Source organism: Nycticebus coucang, chromosome 14 (genome assembly GCF_027406575.1).
Source record: "Nycticebus coucang isolate mNycCou1 chromosome 14, mNycCou1.pri, whole genome shotgun sequence".
NCBI lineage: Eukaryota > Metazoa > Chordata > Mammalia > Primates > Lorisidae > Nycticebus > Nycticebus coucang.
This window is the reverse complement of record NC_069793.1, coordinates 33,202,315-33,221,555: the sequence shown is the minus strand read 5'-3', so window position 1 is coordinate 33,221,555 and position 19,241 is coordinate 33,202,315. Positions and strand designations below refer to the sequence as shown.

The following is a 19,241-nucleotide window of genomic DNA, read 5'->3' as shown; positions in this document are numbered from 1 at the left end:
GCAGCACCTTCATCATGAAAAGAGTATATCCTGGGGGCTTCTAGGTACCTGGAAGCATGTTGCCCAGTCAGAATATCTGCTGTCAATTTGTATGAATTGTATTTTATAATATACCTGTTAAATGTTTTCCATTCCTGGCCAGTCTTCCATGGCAGTTTATCATCAAACTCTATTAAGACTATAAACTATGATAACTGTTTGATAGGAGTCAAATCCAAATACTAAGGCATGGCTAAGTCAGATGTTCATTTTGTATTTCCAGTTGCTTAAAGTTGCCATAAAGTCAGTCATACTGATTAGTCATATTTGAAATCATTATCATTTTAAATCTAATAATAACAGCTTTGTTCAGCAATTTATGCTTTACAAAGCTTATGTGTATGATAAGATGCATACTGTATTGTTTTAAATGTCCTAATATTCAATCACATTTTCAGAAAGTGAACATCTTTAATTTTATTTGGACTTTTCTCTTTACTCATTTTGTTGTTAGAGTTATGAGTAAATTTTTAAATACTGCCACTCTGTTAAAAACACAGGTAAATTCATCAGACTGGTGGGTTTTTTTACTTTTAATATTATTCTAGCCATTTGTTTTATTTGGAGATTTTTAAAATAAAGGTTCTTACATAGAACCATTTGAATAGTAAAGGTTTAGTAGTTAGGTCTTAGTATCTTAGGTCTAAGCTGAATATAAATGGGGTGAATAACAGATTCTTACGTATTTACTTATTCTGGGCATATATAAATTATTGGTGTTATTATTGTGGAACTACTGTGCTTCCATGGACATCTCTAAACAATAACTAGCGTATTTGAAGCCTGCTGCAAAATTGTGCAAGACTGTGATTGTGTGAGACTGTGCCAAGTTTTTTGTTGGTTTACATATTACAATCTACAAAAAAAAGTATAAAAGATTATAAGATCCTTTATATGATAGTTGGCCTGTGCTTTGAAGAATTGTACAGCCTTTAAAAAATAATAACATAACATAAACCAATAATCATATATTTTTTTAAAGGCTAGAATAATATAAGCTATGTCTGTTCAGTAAAATTTTTATTTAAAAATATATAAATATGCTGTGAACGAAAGGTACTGTAAAATAATTTGCTTCATCATTGTTTACTCACGTAGGTATACATATGGTATATCCCAGATTAACCTTCTGCATACCCATTTAATATGTTGTTTTCATTATAAGAAAAGATCTACTAAGTTTTAACTTTTTTAATTTGTTTCCATTTACTTTTATAATAATTCAAGTTAAATGTTATTTCAATGAATTATTGTTGAATATTTTATATAAGTATTATAAGTTTTTGAATTTAATAAAATTATGTATCATATTCTACAAAGTTATTTTGATTAAAACTTTTTTTTTTTTTTTTTTTTTGTGGTTTTTGGCCGGGGCTAGGTTTGAACCCACCACCTCCGGCATATGGGACCGGAGCCCTACTCCTTGAGCCACAGGCGCCACCCTGATTAAAACATTTTAAAGGTGGAAAGGCTGATTCTTTGTGCTGAAATCTCTGAACTGATGAATTATTCCCCCCAGAGTAATAAGTGACTCTAATGACTCATAATTTTTTTTTTTTTTTAAGAAAAAGGACTTTATGATGAAATCATTCATTCATTCTGTAAGGCCTTCTGATTTATTAGCTAGCTAAACAGTACATACAAATAAAAGTATGGTGTACCTATTTCAATAAAATATATTGTACTAAACAACTAAATTTATAGCTAATGCTGTCTTCTTGATAACATCTTTTACATTTTTTAACTTAAACAATTGTCAGATATTTTTGAATTTGTGAATTACTTTTGAAAAGGCTGTTTCTGAAGGTGAGCACCTAGAGGTTTACCTTTTTAACTTAAAACTAATAAGTACTTTACTAAACATTCAAACACACATAAAACCATGTGCTTAAAGAAGCAGTAAAGAATCTGTCCATAAGATTTATCTGTTTTTTAAATAGGGAATTTTCCTTTGCCTGTCATGTCAATGTCCTTGTGAGGGGCAGGTGATTTTTAAATACGAGCTGAGTCAGGCAGAAAGATCCACTGAAGAACGTTCTATGTCTTCATCTGTGGGAAATGACCCCTAGTTTAGTCAGAAACTACATTAGGCAGCACAAAAGCCATCCAGTGCCCTTGTCAGAAAAAATTAGCGAATGTTTCTACTGACAAGAGGCCAAAGCTCATGGTTTACTAGCACTGTTGCAAGCTTATAACAGCCACATAAAAGGTCTAACATGCCATGGAAGTGAATGTCTTCAGATGGCAAAGGTGTTAATGTTGGTCCTAGAATGCGCTCTGAAATGTGGTTTTCGTCAATGGTTTGTTCAAGTCATTAGTAAGGTACAAAATGAAGTACTTCTAAAGAGTGCTTCCCTGGTTATCAGTAACCCATAAGCCTTGGTTTGCTGGCTGCTTACTGGTGCAGTTAATAAAATAAAGATCACTCAGTGGTGCCGTGGGCAGCATGCAAGGTGATAGCCATATTTGCTTACTGTAAATACAAGAGAAAATCACACACAAACCGGCTGTAGTTTTGACAAGTATTAAGATCCCTCTTTACATCTGTACCTCTGTACCAAAGTGCAATTAGTTTTTCTCGCACAAGGATTTCTGTTTATCTTATTCTGCTTGATTACTTGAGTATAATCACACCATTTGCTTCATTGCTCCTGGTAGTAAGCTCCAGTTTTGAAAGGGGAGGATGCTTGTGTGTAAATTTACAGGATTCTGCTGAAAGACTCTTTAATTTATGAATCTGATGACAGTGTTTTTAAATTTTTTCTTTTAATTTCCATTCCACAAGGTCTGATTCATATACGGCAGATTCCTCGACTTAATAACTTGATTTGTGATGAATCAGATGTCAAAGACTTAGCTTTTAAATTAAAAAGGAAGCTATTCACCATTGAGGTAAGAGAATTTTTATGTTTTAGTTTATAGTCTTGAGGTAAATAGTATCTCTCCCTCCTCCTGCCTTTTTTTTTACTTTAATGAAATGCTTAGGACTTGTTTTATGCTAAATATTTTTAAGTTTTTTCGGTATAACAATAATTTTTTAGACTCTCCTTTTATCTTAATGGCATATCATCAGAGTATGGCAAAAACTATTTTGTTTTAAATGTCTATTAAAAGTTAGCTCCAAACTTACATGACAAATATGACGTGCATATTTCCAAGGATGTCAAAAGCATATTTAATTAAATGTTAATCAGTTGTGCTTACTTGTGTGTAGAATGTGACTGCTATCACAATTGTGTATGGCTAAGAAAGAGGGTTCTTATATCTGTTTTGGAAGTATTTTTCTTTACTATTAGTGAAATTACCTTTTGCTTTCCGTGTAGAAGTGAACAAAGTATAATTTTACCCTAGTCTTTAAGTAAATTTTCTACAACACTTAAACTTTTTGGAACCTTCATGCAAGCAATGGTAACAGAAAGTAGTGGTGCAAAAGATTCATTTCAACATAATCTCACGAAAGAGTAAATGAGTAGAGAACTATTAAGCAATTAGAATTGATGCATTTATTAACGAAGTAAATGCTCAGAGAGCGATGGCTTTTGGGTGATGTGATAGTTATCAGTATAGTTGGTGCAATTTTTTTTTTTTTTTTAACAAAGACATAAAACAGCCAAGCAGCCTTGACAAACCATTTTGTTTAATCTCTTTTCAAATGAAAAGCTCTTAAGCAGGCCACTTGTCTTAACTGCTTGAAACCATTAAAAAGAGAGAATTGCCACCAATAAATTAGCATATTTTTAACTTCATCACCAAATGATGGTCAATGTGGCTTGGCATTGCTTTGGTATTTGGGACTTCACCCTTAAGTGACCACTTTGGCCCTTTTTTGACCCTCTGCCCCCTTTAAGCTGGCCACTTGATAAAGGTAACTTAATGGTTCTCTCTTTTTCTCTTTTCCTGCACGTTTGCAAGTAGCACTAACCTATAAATCATTGTAAGGGCCCTATCCAGTGACAAATTAATGTGCCCTCCTCCTAATTAATGGTCATCAATGTCCTTAATTATCTAATCCTATTGAGAGCAGTTAATAGTTAATCAGGCAGCCAGTTCTTCAAGCAGGTCATCTCTGCAGGAGTGTTAGAAGTTTCTCATCTGGGGATACTCCCTTCAAAAGCCACTTAAAGCCAAAAGAGCGAGAGTGTAGAAATAGTGATCCTTGAGCTAATTTGCTTTAGTTCTCAAAAGAAACCGTTGAAATAGAACCCCAAACTGTAATTGTTCAAATTGTTCCAGTTTTTGTGGTAGGATACTGAGTAATTTACCGTAATATTACTTAAAACTTTTAGACGGATAAAGTTTAGTGTCACAAGGAAACTGTGCTTATTATTTTCTTTTAGGTTGAATTTGTATTTTTAATGAAAGATATAATTTTTTCCCCTCTGGCACTTTTCCCAAAAATCAGTATTCTGATAACCAATTTAAGGTATCATTTCTATTATCATATAAACTAAGCAAGGAGATTCTCCAGTGAAAATAAATATTATGTCCAGAAAGGAAAATAGTATAGTAGTGTGACTAATGTTTATAAAAAACTCTCTCTTTCTCTTTCTCTCTCTCTCTCTCTGTCATTAGGTCTTATTGGGAGTTGGGGAGAAAGAGAAATAAAAAGCTTGAATAATGTCAAATGGGACCTTTCCTTTCAATAACTTCAGGTTATAGTAAACAGTACAGTTTACTGTTGGAGCTGATCAGTGATCTTTTGTTATCCACACAGGTTTCTGTTTCATTTTCTCTCTTCTTCCCACTATTCTAAATTAAGAATCATTGTAATTGGTCACCCTGTAGTTTGGAAGCAATGTTTGGGGAAAAAAAAAAAAAAAGCATGTTTTTTTTAAAAAGTTGATATTCAGTACAATCGATCAAATCTTATACATTTTTTGGCTTATAACTTAGTAAGATTTTTGCTTTTGTATAGAAATATAAGTGAAACACATCATATATAATTTAGTTATGCCACAATATTCAATTTAGCGATTAGAAAAAATATAAATTGAGAAATCAGACAAACCTAATAGAAACACATGTAGGTATAATTAGAGCATAATAAAATCATGTGTTTCACCTAAGATTAAATGTTTTAAATATAGGGTTGTACATTAGAATATATTAATGTACAACATTATATTAAATGTTTTAAATTATATTAAATGTATATTAAATGTTTTAAATATAGTGTTGTATATTAGAATTCAACAGATAAGTGTATAGGTTATATTATAAAAACTGGAAACAAAAGTAGAAATGACCTGAAAGTAATTAGTTCAAGTATTTCTTTATTAGACGTAAAATCATCTATCAAATGGCAGTGTTTTAATATGTACAACAAATACATTTTTCAATATTTTTTTAAAAACAAAATGTGTACTGTACTAGTCTATAAAGCCTGTGACTATCATATACCAGGCATTGAATCTGAGTCTTACTTTTAGAAATAAAATGTGGTTTGGCAGATAAAGCAGAAATAACTTTTCTGATTCCATGCAGAGAGATTTTTCTTTTATGTTAGAATTTACTCTCAGTCACATGGTCTTAAAAGAGGGCATGGTTGCAAAGAAGGAGCGAAAGAAGCAGGCAAGCACCCCTCATCTCTATTTTTATGGTATCTTTTCTTCAATGTGTTAAATCATTGCATTTTTATATATATGAAAACTAATTATCTTTGCATGAACAGCTACCAGAGCCTTTAATAGGTAGAGCAACTTTAACTTATAGTCTCTAATTTCTTTGAGTGATCTGGAGAAGGCAAAAGAGTATTTCTTCCTTTGAAGTATGTCTTGTCTGATTCAAGTAGAAACGTGTATCTAATCACAGTTACAATTTGTACTGATTCCTATAACTGTAAAACTCAATGAATTAGTCCCTCTAAAAAAACCATAGCAGAATCATATCTATACTAATGACATTAAACTTCTATCAGGCCTTAGGTAAGTAAAAGAGAAAGTTTGAAGTTGATTCAATATGTAGTCAGGTTGAAAGAAATATATTTACAATTCTTTGAAAACTGATAATTCTTATGAGTTTTACATGGTAACACACTAGCATATTTGATTAACTACAATATACAAAACTTATTCCTTGATCTTACTCAGATCAAGTTTATCTAACCTCACCTAATTTCCATTCAATACAAGCAAACATTCACTGAGCCATTTTTGTGTACCAAACACCTATTGGCTTGTTTATATTTTTATATAGTGATGAAATATTTTAAACAAAAGCTTTACTAAAATGTAATAACAGATTCGGTATACTTAAACTATGTCTTCTTCATCTTTACATCTATCCCCGAACTAAGAACAGGTTCATTTACTTGGTAGGTATAAAATCTTTGCTGAAATATATGTAATATAGATAAATTATGAATGGAGTTTTAAAAATAGTCCAAATAACACAGCTGTAAATATTACATAACCCCCCTGGTCAAATGACCCATTCATACTGCCTTCTCAGTTAAGTGTAAGATTTATAACTTGGGTACATAGCTTCACTTCCAAGTTAAAATAACTATCAGAATTTGTATTTTTCAGTCTCTGTAGTTTTTGCTTCTCTAATGTTGAGGTAATCATTAACCAGTTTTTTCTTTACTTTGGTAATTGTAATACATGTAAAAGTAAGATTTGGTAGGATTTGAAATTTGGCTTCATGTAACGACATTATAAAAGCATTTTCACTTGCATTTAATATTACTTTGCAATTTTGATTTTATATTTTCAGCTTGAACATATCTTATTGCATTCTAGTAATAAAATGTTTTAGGGTAATGATAATAATGTGTTATTACATTAGTTGCAACTTCTATTAAGGTTATTACAAAGAGTTTCCACTTTGATAATGGTACAGTTTCCGGCTTAAAGAATCAATGTTTCAAAGATCAAGTGAGAGAGCATGGTAATTGAGTTACACTGAGTGCACTGTTTACTAAAAACTTGGAATATAAGAATAAATAATACTTATATAGGCTTCAGTTAGTCCAAAAGTAATAATTATCATGGAGTGTTTATGTGGGTCTTATAGACTAAGTGGATATTGGGAATAGAAAATGTCATCGTAAATTAAGTTTATTCAAGTTGCTTGTCATACTTTGCCTCTAATTCAGAATATAAAACCTCAGTGCCTTGTACCTGAGAAAATGTTTTCTCACAAAATAATTGACCAACCAGTTTTTATTAAGTAGCTATTATTTTTTATTTACTTATTTAAGAGACTTATTCTTAAGAATCAAGACGAGAAGAGTAGATCCCATCAGTATAAATTAGATAGATAAGAACACTAAAATATAACTAGATACAATTCAGTAGAATTATATGAAACTTTACACATTGGAAAAGCACAAACCTCTTACAGTCTGCAAGCCTGCTATTCAAATATAAATACCTGGCTTGGAAACCTTCCTTAATAATTAGCATCATGGCAGTGTAACTTTCCTGATAATGATGCCTTCACTGGTTGCTATTTTAACTATCTTTTATTCTAAATAGACTGGAGTTAGCAAAAAGAAAAAGTCGAAGTTGAAGATAGGCATATATTTATGTTGATGAAACCATTTGTTAAAAGTAAATCCAAATTAACATTCTTTAACAATTTTTTACATGGTTACATTTTAATATATTCCATCCTCATATTTATACTTTCATTCTCAAGAGATATATATTAGTATCACAGAGGTTTCACAGAAATCTCTAGAAGCTGGTTTAATACTTATACTCAATGTATTTCACATGCCATAGTGAACCTATCAAAGTGCATACCACCTTGAAGAGAACACAGTTTTGAGACTCTGTCTAATCCTATTTCTTCTCACTTTGGAATCTTAATTAGAAGAGATAAGAAAAAAAAAAAAAACATCATTTAACTAAATTATTGTCTTGAATCTGTAGCAAAAGGTATAATCCTCAATTGGGCCAATTAGTGAACCCCATAGTTAGCTATACTGCAGCAAACAATTTGATTAGATCTGACACTATCCTAGTTCCCACTGTTGTTTTGCCAGGTATGATGGTCAGACTTCAAAGAGCTTGAGGCATCAGCAGGGCAAGGTTTGGAGGCCAGCTTAGGTCCGGTTGTTAATCTCTCTGCTAAAACCACAGCAGCTCTCACACAAAACAAGCTTACACGACACAATCATGCAGTATTAAAGTTAGGGTTGAGTCATGCCAATTTGCCTTTGATTTTTTGATGATTGACCAAAGATGGGTACATGACTAGACAAATGTGAAAGTATACTGATTAGGTAAGTTCCAAAAATATTTGAAGTATTTTTTAACTTCCTATATAAATATTGTGAGAGCTTATTCTCTTTGATCAAACTTTCTAATGTAGTCATACTGTATTGGACAAAAATTAGTATTTCTTTCTGACAGCCTGAATACCAAACTTTTCACTTACCACTTTGTAGAAATTTGTCTTTACATTAATAATTCCTTAAGGAGAATGTTAAAGGAAATTGTTTCTGAGTGGTAAGCTTTTGAAAAATCTATTAAGCACTTTGAAAGAAAAAATGAAAACATTTTTCCCTGAGTCATTTATGTTCACTGACAATTTTTCTGAAATTTCTTTATAATTATTTTCCACTTAAATGTTGAGTAAAGTGCCCTTCCAGGATGTGATTGCATAAGTGTTCTTTTCTGCATTCTGATTTGTTGAAATATTGCAGTAATAGTGACATGTTTCCATTCTGAGAAAAGCCTAAGGCTGCTTTAGTATTATTCCGAATGATTGAAACTGCCATCTTGCTGACTTTCCCTTAGGCAGCATAAGGCCTGTTTGCTTTTGTGTTCATTTCCCATGCTTCCTGTTAGTTTGGCTGGCAGAACATCATTGCTTCATTTGGCAAGGAAGAATATAGTCATGTTTGGCTATTATGTGTCTGAACGTTTCAGTAGGGTCATCAGCACCTACAATATTAAACTTCTAATTTGTTAAATCAAATGAATCCTATTTCTTTGAGAGACACTGTTGAAATATCTTCTTACCTGTAAGTAATTTTTATATAAAAATCTGTATTTTATAAATTGAACATAAGGTCTAATATTTTACATTGTACTCTTTTTATACTTTTCCTGAGGAAATTTAAGGAACACATATATTTGAATAATAGGATGGTTACACAAAGTCAAATATTTAGAATCTTGCTATTATTAGTCTTAAATCTGTGAGTCTCTCATAAAGAGTATCTGTGGTATCTGTACACAGGTAGAGTATCACCGGTATCTGTGGTATTCATGGTGCAGTTATCTCAACTTTAAAACCAAGGTGATACAGACTTGGCACTGTCTAATGATGCAAAAGGAAAAAAGAGCTTTTTCCTGAAGATCTTCTTCCTAAACTTTGCAGCTACCAACATTTATGTATGTGTTCTGTGATTTGGCTCCAGGAAAATTGTGTTATAGTACTTCAAGGATTTTCTGAAAGCTTTTGTAGAGCTGCTAGAGCAGATTTTGCCCAGTTTACCTGATACTTTCTGAAATACTTTCTCCCACAATGTGTCATTTATGGTGTCTGAGGAGGACAGAATAAGAGAAAACAAAAAATGATGGTAAATCACAGCTGTTTCATTTTCTCATCCAAATGTGTTTGTAAGTTCCTAGAAGATAAGAAGATATATTTTATTAGTATATCCTCCCAGGTGCCTGTAATACTGATACTTAATAAATATAGTATCCTTGAGCTTTGTGACATAGGTAGTTTTGGAGATACTTTGTACCCAGAACATTTCAAGTTTAGTTCTACCTCAGTGCCTTTACACAGCAAATGTTCAGAATGCTCATCCCATCAATCCTTTCAAGGCCTTTTCATGAGATGGGTTAACTATCTCAATCTCCTTCCTAGAGAAGTCTGACTCCCCATCTGAAGTATTCACTAAAACACTTGCTATCACATACCATTTTAAGTCTCAGTGTAACACTTACATGTTGCTATAATTGTTCACCAGTTAACATGTTTATTCTCTCATCCTCACCAGTAAAATATAAGCCCCTCTAGAGTAGGAACATAGGATGTCTTGTCTGCCGCTAAATCCTGAGCATATGTAGTAGATGCTCCATAAATATTTAAGTTGTTAGCTACTGTTTTTAAAGAAACTCAGATCTACCTTAAGTTTCTTTAAAAGCATGTATTAAGTATCTCATTTGTTCTAGCATTATATTGGGTGCTTTCTTATACATTAACATGCTTAATTTTTATTTAATCTTTATAAGAACCCTTGAATGTGTATAATCATATACATGTTTGTAATATTAAAAATATGAGGAGTCACATAGCCTTCCTAAAGTCATATATCTATGGTTAGAGCCAGGATTAAATTCAGATCTTCTGATGCCATGTACAGAACTACCCTGGAAAGCCAGTATGTTTTAGGAACTCTATTAATTATTATTAATTAAGTAAGCTTTATTAAGTGTTTTAACAGGGGGCTGGGACTATTACAGGTACTTTATAGGCATTATTTCATATATCTTATAGCTACCATATGGCATTATTATCTACATTTTACAAGTGAGGAGACTGAAGGTTCAGAGAGATAAAGCAGCTTAACTTATGCAAACTCCCAGAGCTAATAACTGACAGAAATGTCACTTAAATTCAGGTTTCTTTTATTCTAAAGCCTATGTTCTTAACCACTGTCTGCCATGCCAGTGCTGTATTGCTATCTCATCTTTGTACATAAGCCAGAAAGCCTCTATCCTAAAGATCTCCAGTAAGAAATTGATTTTAAAAATTCTCAAAAAATATGTGTGTGTATGTGTGAGATACCTTTCTCTTATATATATATTTTTTATATGCACATATATATATAATGTATCAGTATATTCATATACATGTGAATATATTAGGGTGGCAATATTGTTCTTCTTTTATTTTTTACTTAGTTCTGGTATAGGATAGGTATTTTATTATGGAAAAGTTAATTTGCAAAAACTGTAAAACTATTCCGTAAAATACTATTCCCTTCTATAAGACAGAGAAAGTATTCTACACAAAGAAATGTTGTTTTCCTTATTCCAGTCAACTATTTTGATTTGGTTCAAAAATATGTCAAATTTAATTATAGTATGTTATTATGATATACACTTACGTTCTATGTGCAGGTACTTTTGCAAATGTTAATTTGCTTATAGCTAAATGTTTTCGTATGTAGCTTATATTTTTGTAAGTTATTTTACATTTTTATCTTTGGAGCATCAAAAAGTATCCTGTGAAATAGTTAAGATATATACACCTAGGAAGTTAATAGGATCTACTAAATTCAACTTCTCAAATTCCTAATTTTGCCACCATTAACTAATTTTACTTGTCATTAACTGGTTCTAATGATGGTTTGATTCATTCATTCTAAAAGCTACTTTTTTCTTTTGCTAATATTTTATTTGGTGAAAGTTCTTTAAATACCATCTGTAAGCAAAATTAAGCAATAAATCCTATGACTATAAAATATTTTCATCTTTCATTGATTAATATCACTTTGAAGTTTCCTACATTTTAGTAATTTCAATAAATTGTGTTTCTTTTAAGAATGTGATATTAAATATAAATTATTAATTTTTAAAAGGTAGAATTGGGGACCTAAGTAATAAATAGAAAATAGGGTATAGTAGAAATGCCTTTAGGCCCAAAACTATTAAAACAGTTCTCTTATTTAAGTGGAAATTAAGATTTTGACAAAGTTGTTATTGTCATAACTCAATGCTAGAGTGGACGTTTTATAGAGTAGCCAGTTCAGGTTCTTTGTATCTGGTATAGTGAAGTTCACTAAACTGTTTTGTCAGGTGCTGTCAAGTCAACCCACCATTGTTGTAGAGAATCAAGCTAAATCATTTTGGCATGAGCCTTCCAGAAATAAGATATCCAGTATGAAGGATTTAATGAAATTGAGTATTTGGTTTCAATTTTTTTTTCTTTTTTTTTTTTTTTTTTGTAATGTTGGGGATTCATTGAGGGTACAATAAGCCAGGTTACATTGATTGCAATTGTTAGGCAAAGTCCCTCTTGCAATCATGTCTTGCCCCCATAAAGTGTGACACACACCAAGTAGTTTCAATTTTTTTAAGACTGTCAAAAATATATTACGCTCATTCAGAAATTTAAGTAAGTCAGTTAAAATATCTGACCCTATACTTGATTGGAAAATTGTTTTAAGTATCATTTATCTAATTTATATAATACTTGGAATGTATTTGGGAATTAAAAATTATTTTTTAGGTATAAGATTCTTCACTAAACATCTCAAAGTCATAACTTCAAGGTGTCTAAGTAAAAAGAGAGAAGTATCTTCTATTACAATTAAAATTTTCTCTTATGAACTGGAGCTAATATCAATTTTAATAGAACTATCCCTATTTACAAAGGCTATTATTAAAACCAAAGTTGTATTTCATTAATTTTTGTCTTTAATTAATGAATTACTTATGAATATTCTAATTATTTAATTCTTACTTAATTTTAAGAATCTTTTCTCTTGATCAATAGTTTCTTAAAAGTTATTATTGCAAGTGTAGACTTAAATGCCTCAAACTTTTTATTTACATACTTTGATACAGGGTGTTTTTTTGTTGATATTTCTGCCAATATCATTCAAAAACCTAAGAAATATTTTACTAATTTGTACTATAGATATGGTGGTATAGCATTGAAAAAGCTTATAACAAAAAGACTCGGTGCAATTAAAGATCACTTGTGTACATATTGTAATAGACTATTCGTTTACAAGATCTTTGTGAAGGGTCATTGCTGTAGCATGAAATGTTTTGCCCTTGTTGATCCTGTAAATAAATGAGTCAACTTATGTTCAATAGGCAAAGGAAAAGGCTAACACAAACTAGGTTATTAATATCTTTACAAATTGCTAAATTTGTAAAATTGCGCAAAACCGAATGCAATAGTGCTATATTCTTTACATAAATAACTATAGAAAATTATTAGAATATATAAGTAACACTTTTAGGGGAAAGCTGCTTGTACATATATACATATTTGTTTGTTTTAAATATGGATCGTGTCCAACTATAGTAAAGCCCAGCACGGTGATAATGCTAAACAATTTTTTGTCATAAAATGAGCATGTTTCAAAATCGTTACAATTTACATAGTCCATCTTTTCTGTATTAAAGTTCAGAACTTGGCTTGGCACCCATAGCTCAGTGGTTAGGGTGCTGGCCACATGCACCGTGTCTGGCAGGTTCAAACCCATCCCAGGCCTGCTAAACAACAATGACAACAACAAAAAAAATAGCCAGGCATTGTGGCAGGCACCAGTAGTCCTAGCTACTTGGGAGGCTGAGGCAAGAGAATAGATTAAGCCCAAGAGTTTGAGGTTGCAGTGAGCTGTGAAGTCCTGGCACTCTACGGAGGGTGACATAATAAGACTCTGTCTCAAAAAACTAAATAAATAAAATAAAAATAAAGTTCAAAACTTGTCAGAGATAACTATCAAAAAGGAATCAAACTTGTAGTGATTTATTTTTCATTATCTGTTATAGGCCTTAGAAGGCCTAGGAAGAAAATATGGTGATCCATACATAAAGTATTAGTGACTATCTGTACTGAATGAATTAATAATATTCCATACTGAATGGAAAGAAAATATTTTATTCTTTTTAATACAGTTAGATTTTTCATATTATATATATTTGTGAGGTGTAAATGATTTTTCAATCTCAAAGTTTTAAAGACAGTGAAATAGATTTATTCGGGACTTTGGAGATTCTTGCCCCTGCATTTCCTCAGTCACACAGCAACCCCCATATCCTCAATTTTATGTATTTATTTATTTATTTATTTGGTTGCTATGTACTGTCAAAAAAAAAAAAAACATTAAATTTCTTGTCAATGCCAAACAAATCTTCTAGGTCAAACAAAAGTAATTTAACAATGATTTGAATCAAGAACCAAGTGAATAAAAGTAAATTACTCTTTAAAAGCATATAGTACTGACTGGTCTATAAAAATACTGAGGCCAATCCTTTTTTTTTTTTCCAGGTTAATATGAGTGTACAAAACACCCACATCACAATATTTGAATTTGTTGGGTAGAGTCCCTCCTGTAGGTATGTCCTGGGCCCACTAAGGCCAATCTTTAAAACTAACCATGAAGTAGCCAAGAATAGCTCTGATCCAAGTAACCTTCTTGGCTTGTTATTTAGCTCTTGTATCTCCACTCTGTTTGTTTTTGATGCCAAACTATGGCTCAGTGAAAATATCACACATTTCTTTTATGTGATAAAACATCAAACTTTGGGAAAATATGATTATTTTAGGGGCTTAAGTGCTATAAACTTAGGTCTACTTCATTCATTGCCTGATTATGTAGGTGTTCATCAAATATAAAATGAATGGATGAACCAATGAATGTCCTCTAACTCTGCTGAAAACAAATCTCACCATTTCGGAACTTCTGGAACAGTCTCATAGTGCTAATGCTGTTTTTTATAGATCCTTAATATACTTCTCAGGTTTTTCATAAGTAAAATAACCTTCAACAAACATCAGCTAATAACATAAGGAACTGTTGTTACAGGACTGTACTTCTCAAAACACCAGATAGGAAATAAAGAAATATAAATTTTTATTAATGGTTTTTAATAAATATTAATAGTATATTTTTAATAATACACACCCTATATGCTATCTGAACCATGATTCATTATTGTCATTCTGTTGCCATTTGAAAATAATTTTGAATTATTCATTTTTGAAAATTTGACAATAAATTTTCCAAATTCATAAATGTCAGTAAGGGGTTTCCAGTCTAATTCTTTATTGTGAGCTATTAGATATAGATTAGGTTTCTCAGAGTCCTCCATAGCAACTGGAATCAATCCTAATTCCCTCCTTCAAAGTACCTATTCTGGAGCGGCGCCTGTGGCTCAGTGGATAGGCACCAGCCCCATATACCCAGGGTGGTGGGTTCAAACCGGGCCCCAGCCAAACTGCAGCAACAACAACAACAATAAAATAGCTGGGTGTTGTGGTGGGTGCCTATAATTCCAGGTACTCAGGAGGCTGAGGCAAGAGAATCGCCTAAGCCCAGGAGTTGGAGGTTGCTGTGAGCTGTGTGATGCCATGGCACTCTACCAAGGGTGATAAAGTGAGACTCTGTCTCTACAAAAAAATTAAAAAAATAAAGTACCTATTCTATGTAACCTCATTTGATCTAGTAGCTGCCTATTAATATGCCTGGTCTGCTCTGAGCAGTATAGTTGATTTTATTGCCTGTATGTTTTCCTTGCTTCTAACAGAAAGTATATAATAGAAGATTTGTGAGATTTATGAGTTATAGATGAGATAATTATGTAAGGTCAAACTTGAATACAATGTTTTAGATATTCTCCAATTTTTATTTAAATATGCATTAGCAGTAAAGTGACTAATATTACTTCTGTAATAATACACGTTAGAACTATCATTACTGAAGAATCATCCCATTGGTCTCTTTGTGCACATGAAGCTGACACGTTCCAATCTAGTTCTTTAGTTTGACTTCTTAAGAATTTCCTCTTGGGAATCTATTCTGATCCAGATAGAAATTTAATTTAAGGACAATTATATTCAGAAGAAAAGCTTTACAGTGCATGATTTATGTATAATTGAATGCATTTCCTTTGCATATGCTATCGACTTCATGTAATTCAGTCAAAAAATAAAGAGTGCATGTAAAGATATTTTGGAATTGTGATCTACTCTTCATAGTACCATAAATATGGGCCATTTCTTTTCTTTAGCCTTCAGTTATTACAATATTCCCATCATTTTACTGGAAAGGTGCTTATGTGTTGATCCACATAAAATTGAGCAAGTAAAGGGCAATACCAAAGCAACTATGCCCCTGTTGCATTAGAGCATGAGGTTAGCAAACTATGGCCCATGGGCCAAATCCAGCCCCTCCGTTTTTTTTTTAATAAATTTTATTGGAACAAAGCCAGTTCTGTTCATTTTGTCTGTGGCTATTTTCATACAGTACATCACTAAGTTAAAATCTTACTGCCTGTAAGACCAAAAATATTTTCTATCTGGTCATTTACAAAGAAAATTTACTATAAAAAAGAAACTTCTACTTTAGGGGGCTACATACTTTAAAGAAAACTTACTGAGAGAATTGCCAATTGGAAGATATGATTTATAGTCTTAAATTTAAACTTTATTTGAAAAATAATGAATATATGGAATCATATGATGTGTAATTTACTCTTGTAAAATTTATGCAGTCTCAGAAAATACCTAGTTGTTTCTTTTTTTCAAACAGTCTGCATTAATGTCTCATTGAGAAAATACCTAGATTTCATAAAAGGTTAAAATTGGAAGGGAGCTTAAAGTGCTTCAAAGGCAGCTTCTCATTGTGTGCACATATTTTCTCATCCAGCCTCTCTGTAATCATGTGGAACTCACTTTCTTAGAAGAACCCCATTTTAGTCTCTACCAGATTCTTTCAAATGCTAAAGCAGCCTCTCACCCTTTAGTACAAATTCTGCTTTCCAAAGCCACACATAAATTGCTGGTTTTTGTATATTACCACATTTACAATAAACACCTAATATATGGGGAGCAATTATAAATGTTTATTTTTCCTTCTATTTATATTTCTTTTATAAAACATAAATTAATCATTTTATGTTGATTGTACATTTAACTTAGAATCTTAAGCTGAAGCCTATATAATTTTTACATAATCCCTTCAAAGGAAGCTTTTTCTTTTTGCTTTTTAATTAAGCATTAATTAGAAATAATAAAGTAATAATCCTGAGGTTAAAATGCTTTCTAAGCTCATAGAATTTAAATGTTAAAATTCAGTGTTTTTATTTGTAGCATGTTTGAATATACAGATGACCAGTTGATTAGAAGCGATTGAATCACAATATAAATGTGGTATTTTTGAGTTTTTATTATAATCTAAGATTATTTTACTTTACAGTAAATTCTTCTTTCAAAATGTAGCATTAAACTTTTAATGACTGAATATTAAAAGCATAAGCATATGTTTTTATATTGAGCATAAGTCTATATTGATCTTATTAGCAGAAGTATACAAAAAAGGTTAGCTGTCCATTAGCCACACTATCCAGTGTCTGTAATTGATAGCCAAGTCAAAACAGCACATGTAACCAGGCACTATGCATCAGGAAGCCTTGCTTATTTTTACTTTTTTTTTTTTTTTAATGTAGGAGTTTCTTAGGCAAAAAAAAACAAGATCATTCTGAAGTTTAAAATGTAAATATATTATTCAAAGTAATGTTGGTCCTTGTAAAATTATTTTTTAAGTCATGGGAGATACTGGAATATTTATGCATTTTCGTTAGGTAATTTAAACAGAAGGGCAATTTTACTCATACTTGCTTTTATTTAAAACAATGGAAGTTATTATATTTTTAATTGTATAAACACAAGGGACCTTGGCATTTGAAAATTATTTTAAAATTAGTTAGATCTCCTTTTCATAGGTATTTATAATGTAGAAAAGATTTCATGAAATCACACAAAAAGGACTCAACTTAGTGTTTTCAGCCTAATAAAAATGTTGTAAAAATACTTGTAAGCTTGAAAATCACACTAGCTATTCTTGTTTCAAATTCTGTTTAATATATTGTTCTGTATGATTTTATAATAAACAGATTACTCCTTGAACAGGAATTAAGAATAAAGCTGCCAGGAAGGGGTTTTGTTGTCAGAGTAGTTCCCGCCTCATGTTTTGTAAGAGATTTCATGGTCCCATTGTAAAGAGTAGATGATTTAAAACGTGTTCCCAAGATAAACTTTCCCATTGTCATTAATGAGGATGGATAATACTGAGTGACAAGTGCATTAGGAATGACACAGAAAGAGCTGTTAGATTTGTCAGAGCGTATCACTTCAGGCATTGACACTTGAGGACATTTCTTTTTGTGGATTTTTGGTTGGGGGGGACCTGGTTTAAAGATACCAAAGTTTGTGTTTGCTAGTAAAATAAGGTATTTAACAATTTATTAATATGTATTTTCCAATGTTTAGAAAATATTTGGAAAGTTATTTAGACTAGATTCTTCCACATTTTAAGTTCATCAAACTGTGCAACATTTGAAAATGTTAAAATATTTACAGTTTTCCCTTTTACACTGTTTTCCCTTTGAAAAAGTCTGATTTCTTGGAATATCCAGCTAAAGAAAGGATACTAAAAATTATATAATTTTTCAAAAAACATTTTGCTGTCTTATCCCTGCATATAAAAAGGGGCTCTTGATTCTGTATTACCTTGAGAATAAAGATTTTGAAATTTAAAAAAATGTAATTTATATTCTCTCTAAAAAATACATTAGAGAAACACTTTTTAAATATTAATCAGGGAACAGTTAATAATCTATGACTTTTCTGGTATTTAAAATATTTCCAAACTGTAACCTCTCAATTTCGATTTTGTACATGCAATTGGCCATTTTTTTTTTTGCCTTGATTCATCTTTCCTGCTGCCAACCAAATTTTGTCTCTGTATACCTTTTTGACACTAATAATGACTGAGTCTCTGTTCATTTGAGTTCACAATTTCCCAAGCGGCAGTTTGGAGCTGGGATAAACTATCTATCATGATTGCATACCACTAATCTGTCTCAACCAAACCACTCTATGACTGAAATTATACTTGACAGTTTACCTCTTCTTGATGAGCCTGAGGTGAACATAGTTACAGACCATCCCTGGGAGGACATGGCAACTACTCCATATGCTAGGGAGGGTCCTTTTATTTGTAACACAAGACTGAAACTATGACAGAAAGGAGGACTCATTCTCTCTCCCCCCCTCCCATTTCTAATTTTGAATAGATAGTATTATCTGTATACTACAAAACTTCTTTACAAAAAACTATTTGGTATAAACATTTTCTGTCCTCTAATGGTACCTATTAGGTTAGCTTCATCCTGTCGTTAAAAAACCATGCAGTTGTTTTTGAAAACAATTATGCTTTCTAAAATGTTCTCTCATGTATATACCACAATTATCAAATATCAAAAATTTCTTATTGGTATTTAACTCTTACCAGAATTTTCCAGGTCTTAAGACATCTCAGTAAATTTTCATATCATAATGTTTCTGAGAAGAGTTCAGTTCTCTCATATTAATATAAAAGTATTTTTCAAAATAAGTTTTAAAGTCTGTAAAGATTTTTAAGAATATATTTGAAGAAAATAATAAATAGGACACTATAATACAAAGCATTATTTTAATTATTTTGATAACATTTT

At 31.4% G+C, this 19,241-nt stretch overlaps 1 protein-coding gene across 3 annotated transcripts in view; it reads left to right on the top strand.

Moving 5' to 3' along the window:
• Positions 1-19,241, top strand: part of ELP4 (elongator acetyltransferase complex subunit 4) — a 229,989-nt gene that overhangs the window by 100,990 nt on the left and 109,758 nt on the right. For all 3 annotated transcript variants that reach the window (XM_053562866.1, XM_053562863.1, XM_053562864.1), the window contains exon 9: positions 2,825-2,931. In XM_053562866.1, the coding sequence (XP_053418841.1) occupies positions 2,825-2,931 (107 nt within the window). The remainder of the gene's footprint in view (positions 1-2,824; positions 2,932-19,241) is intronic.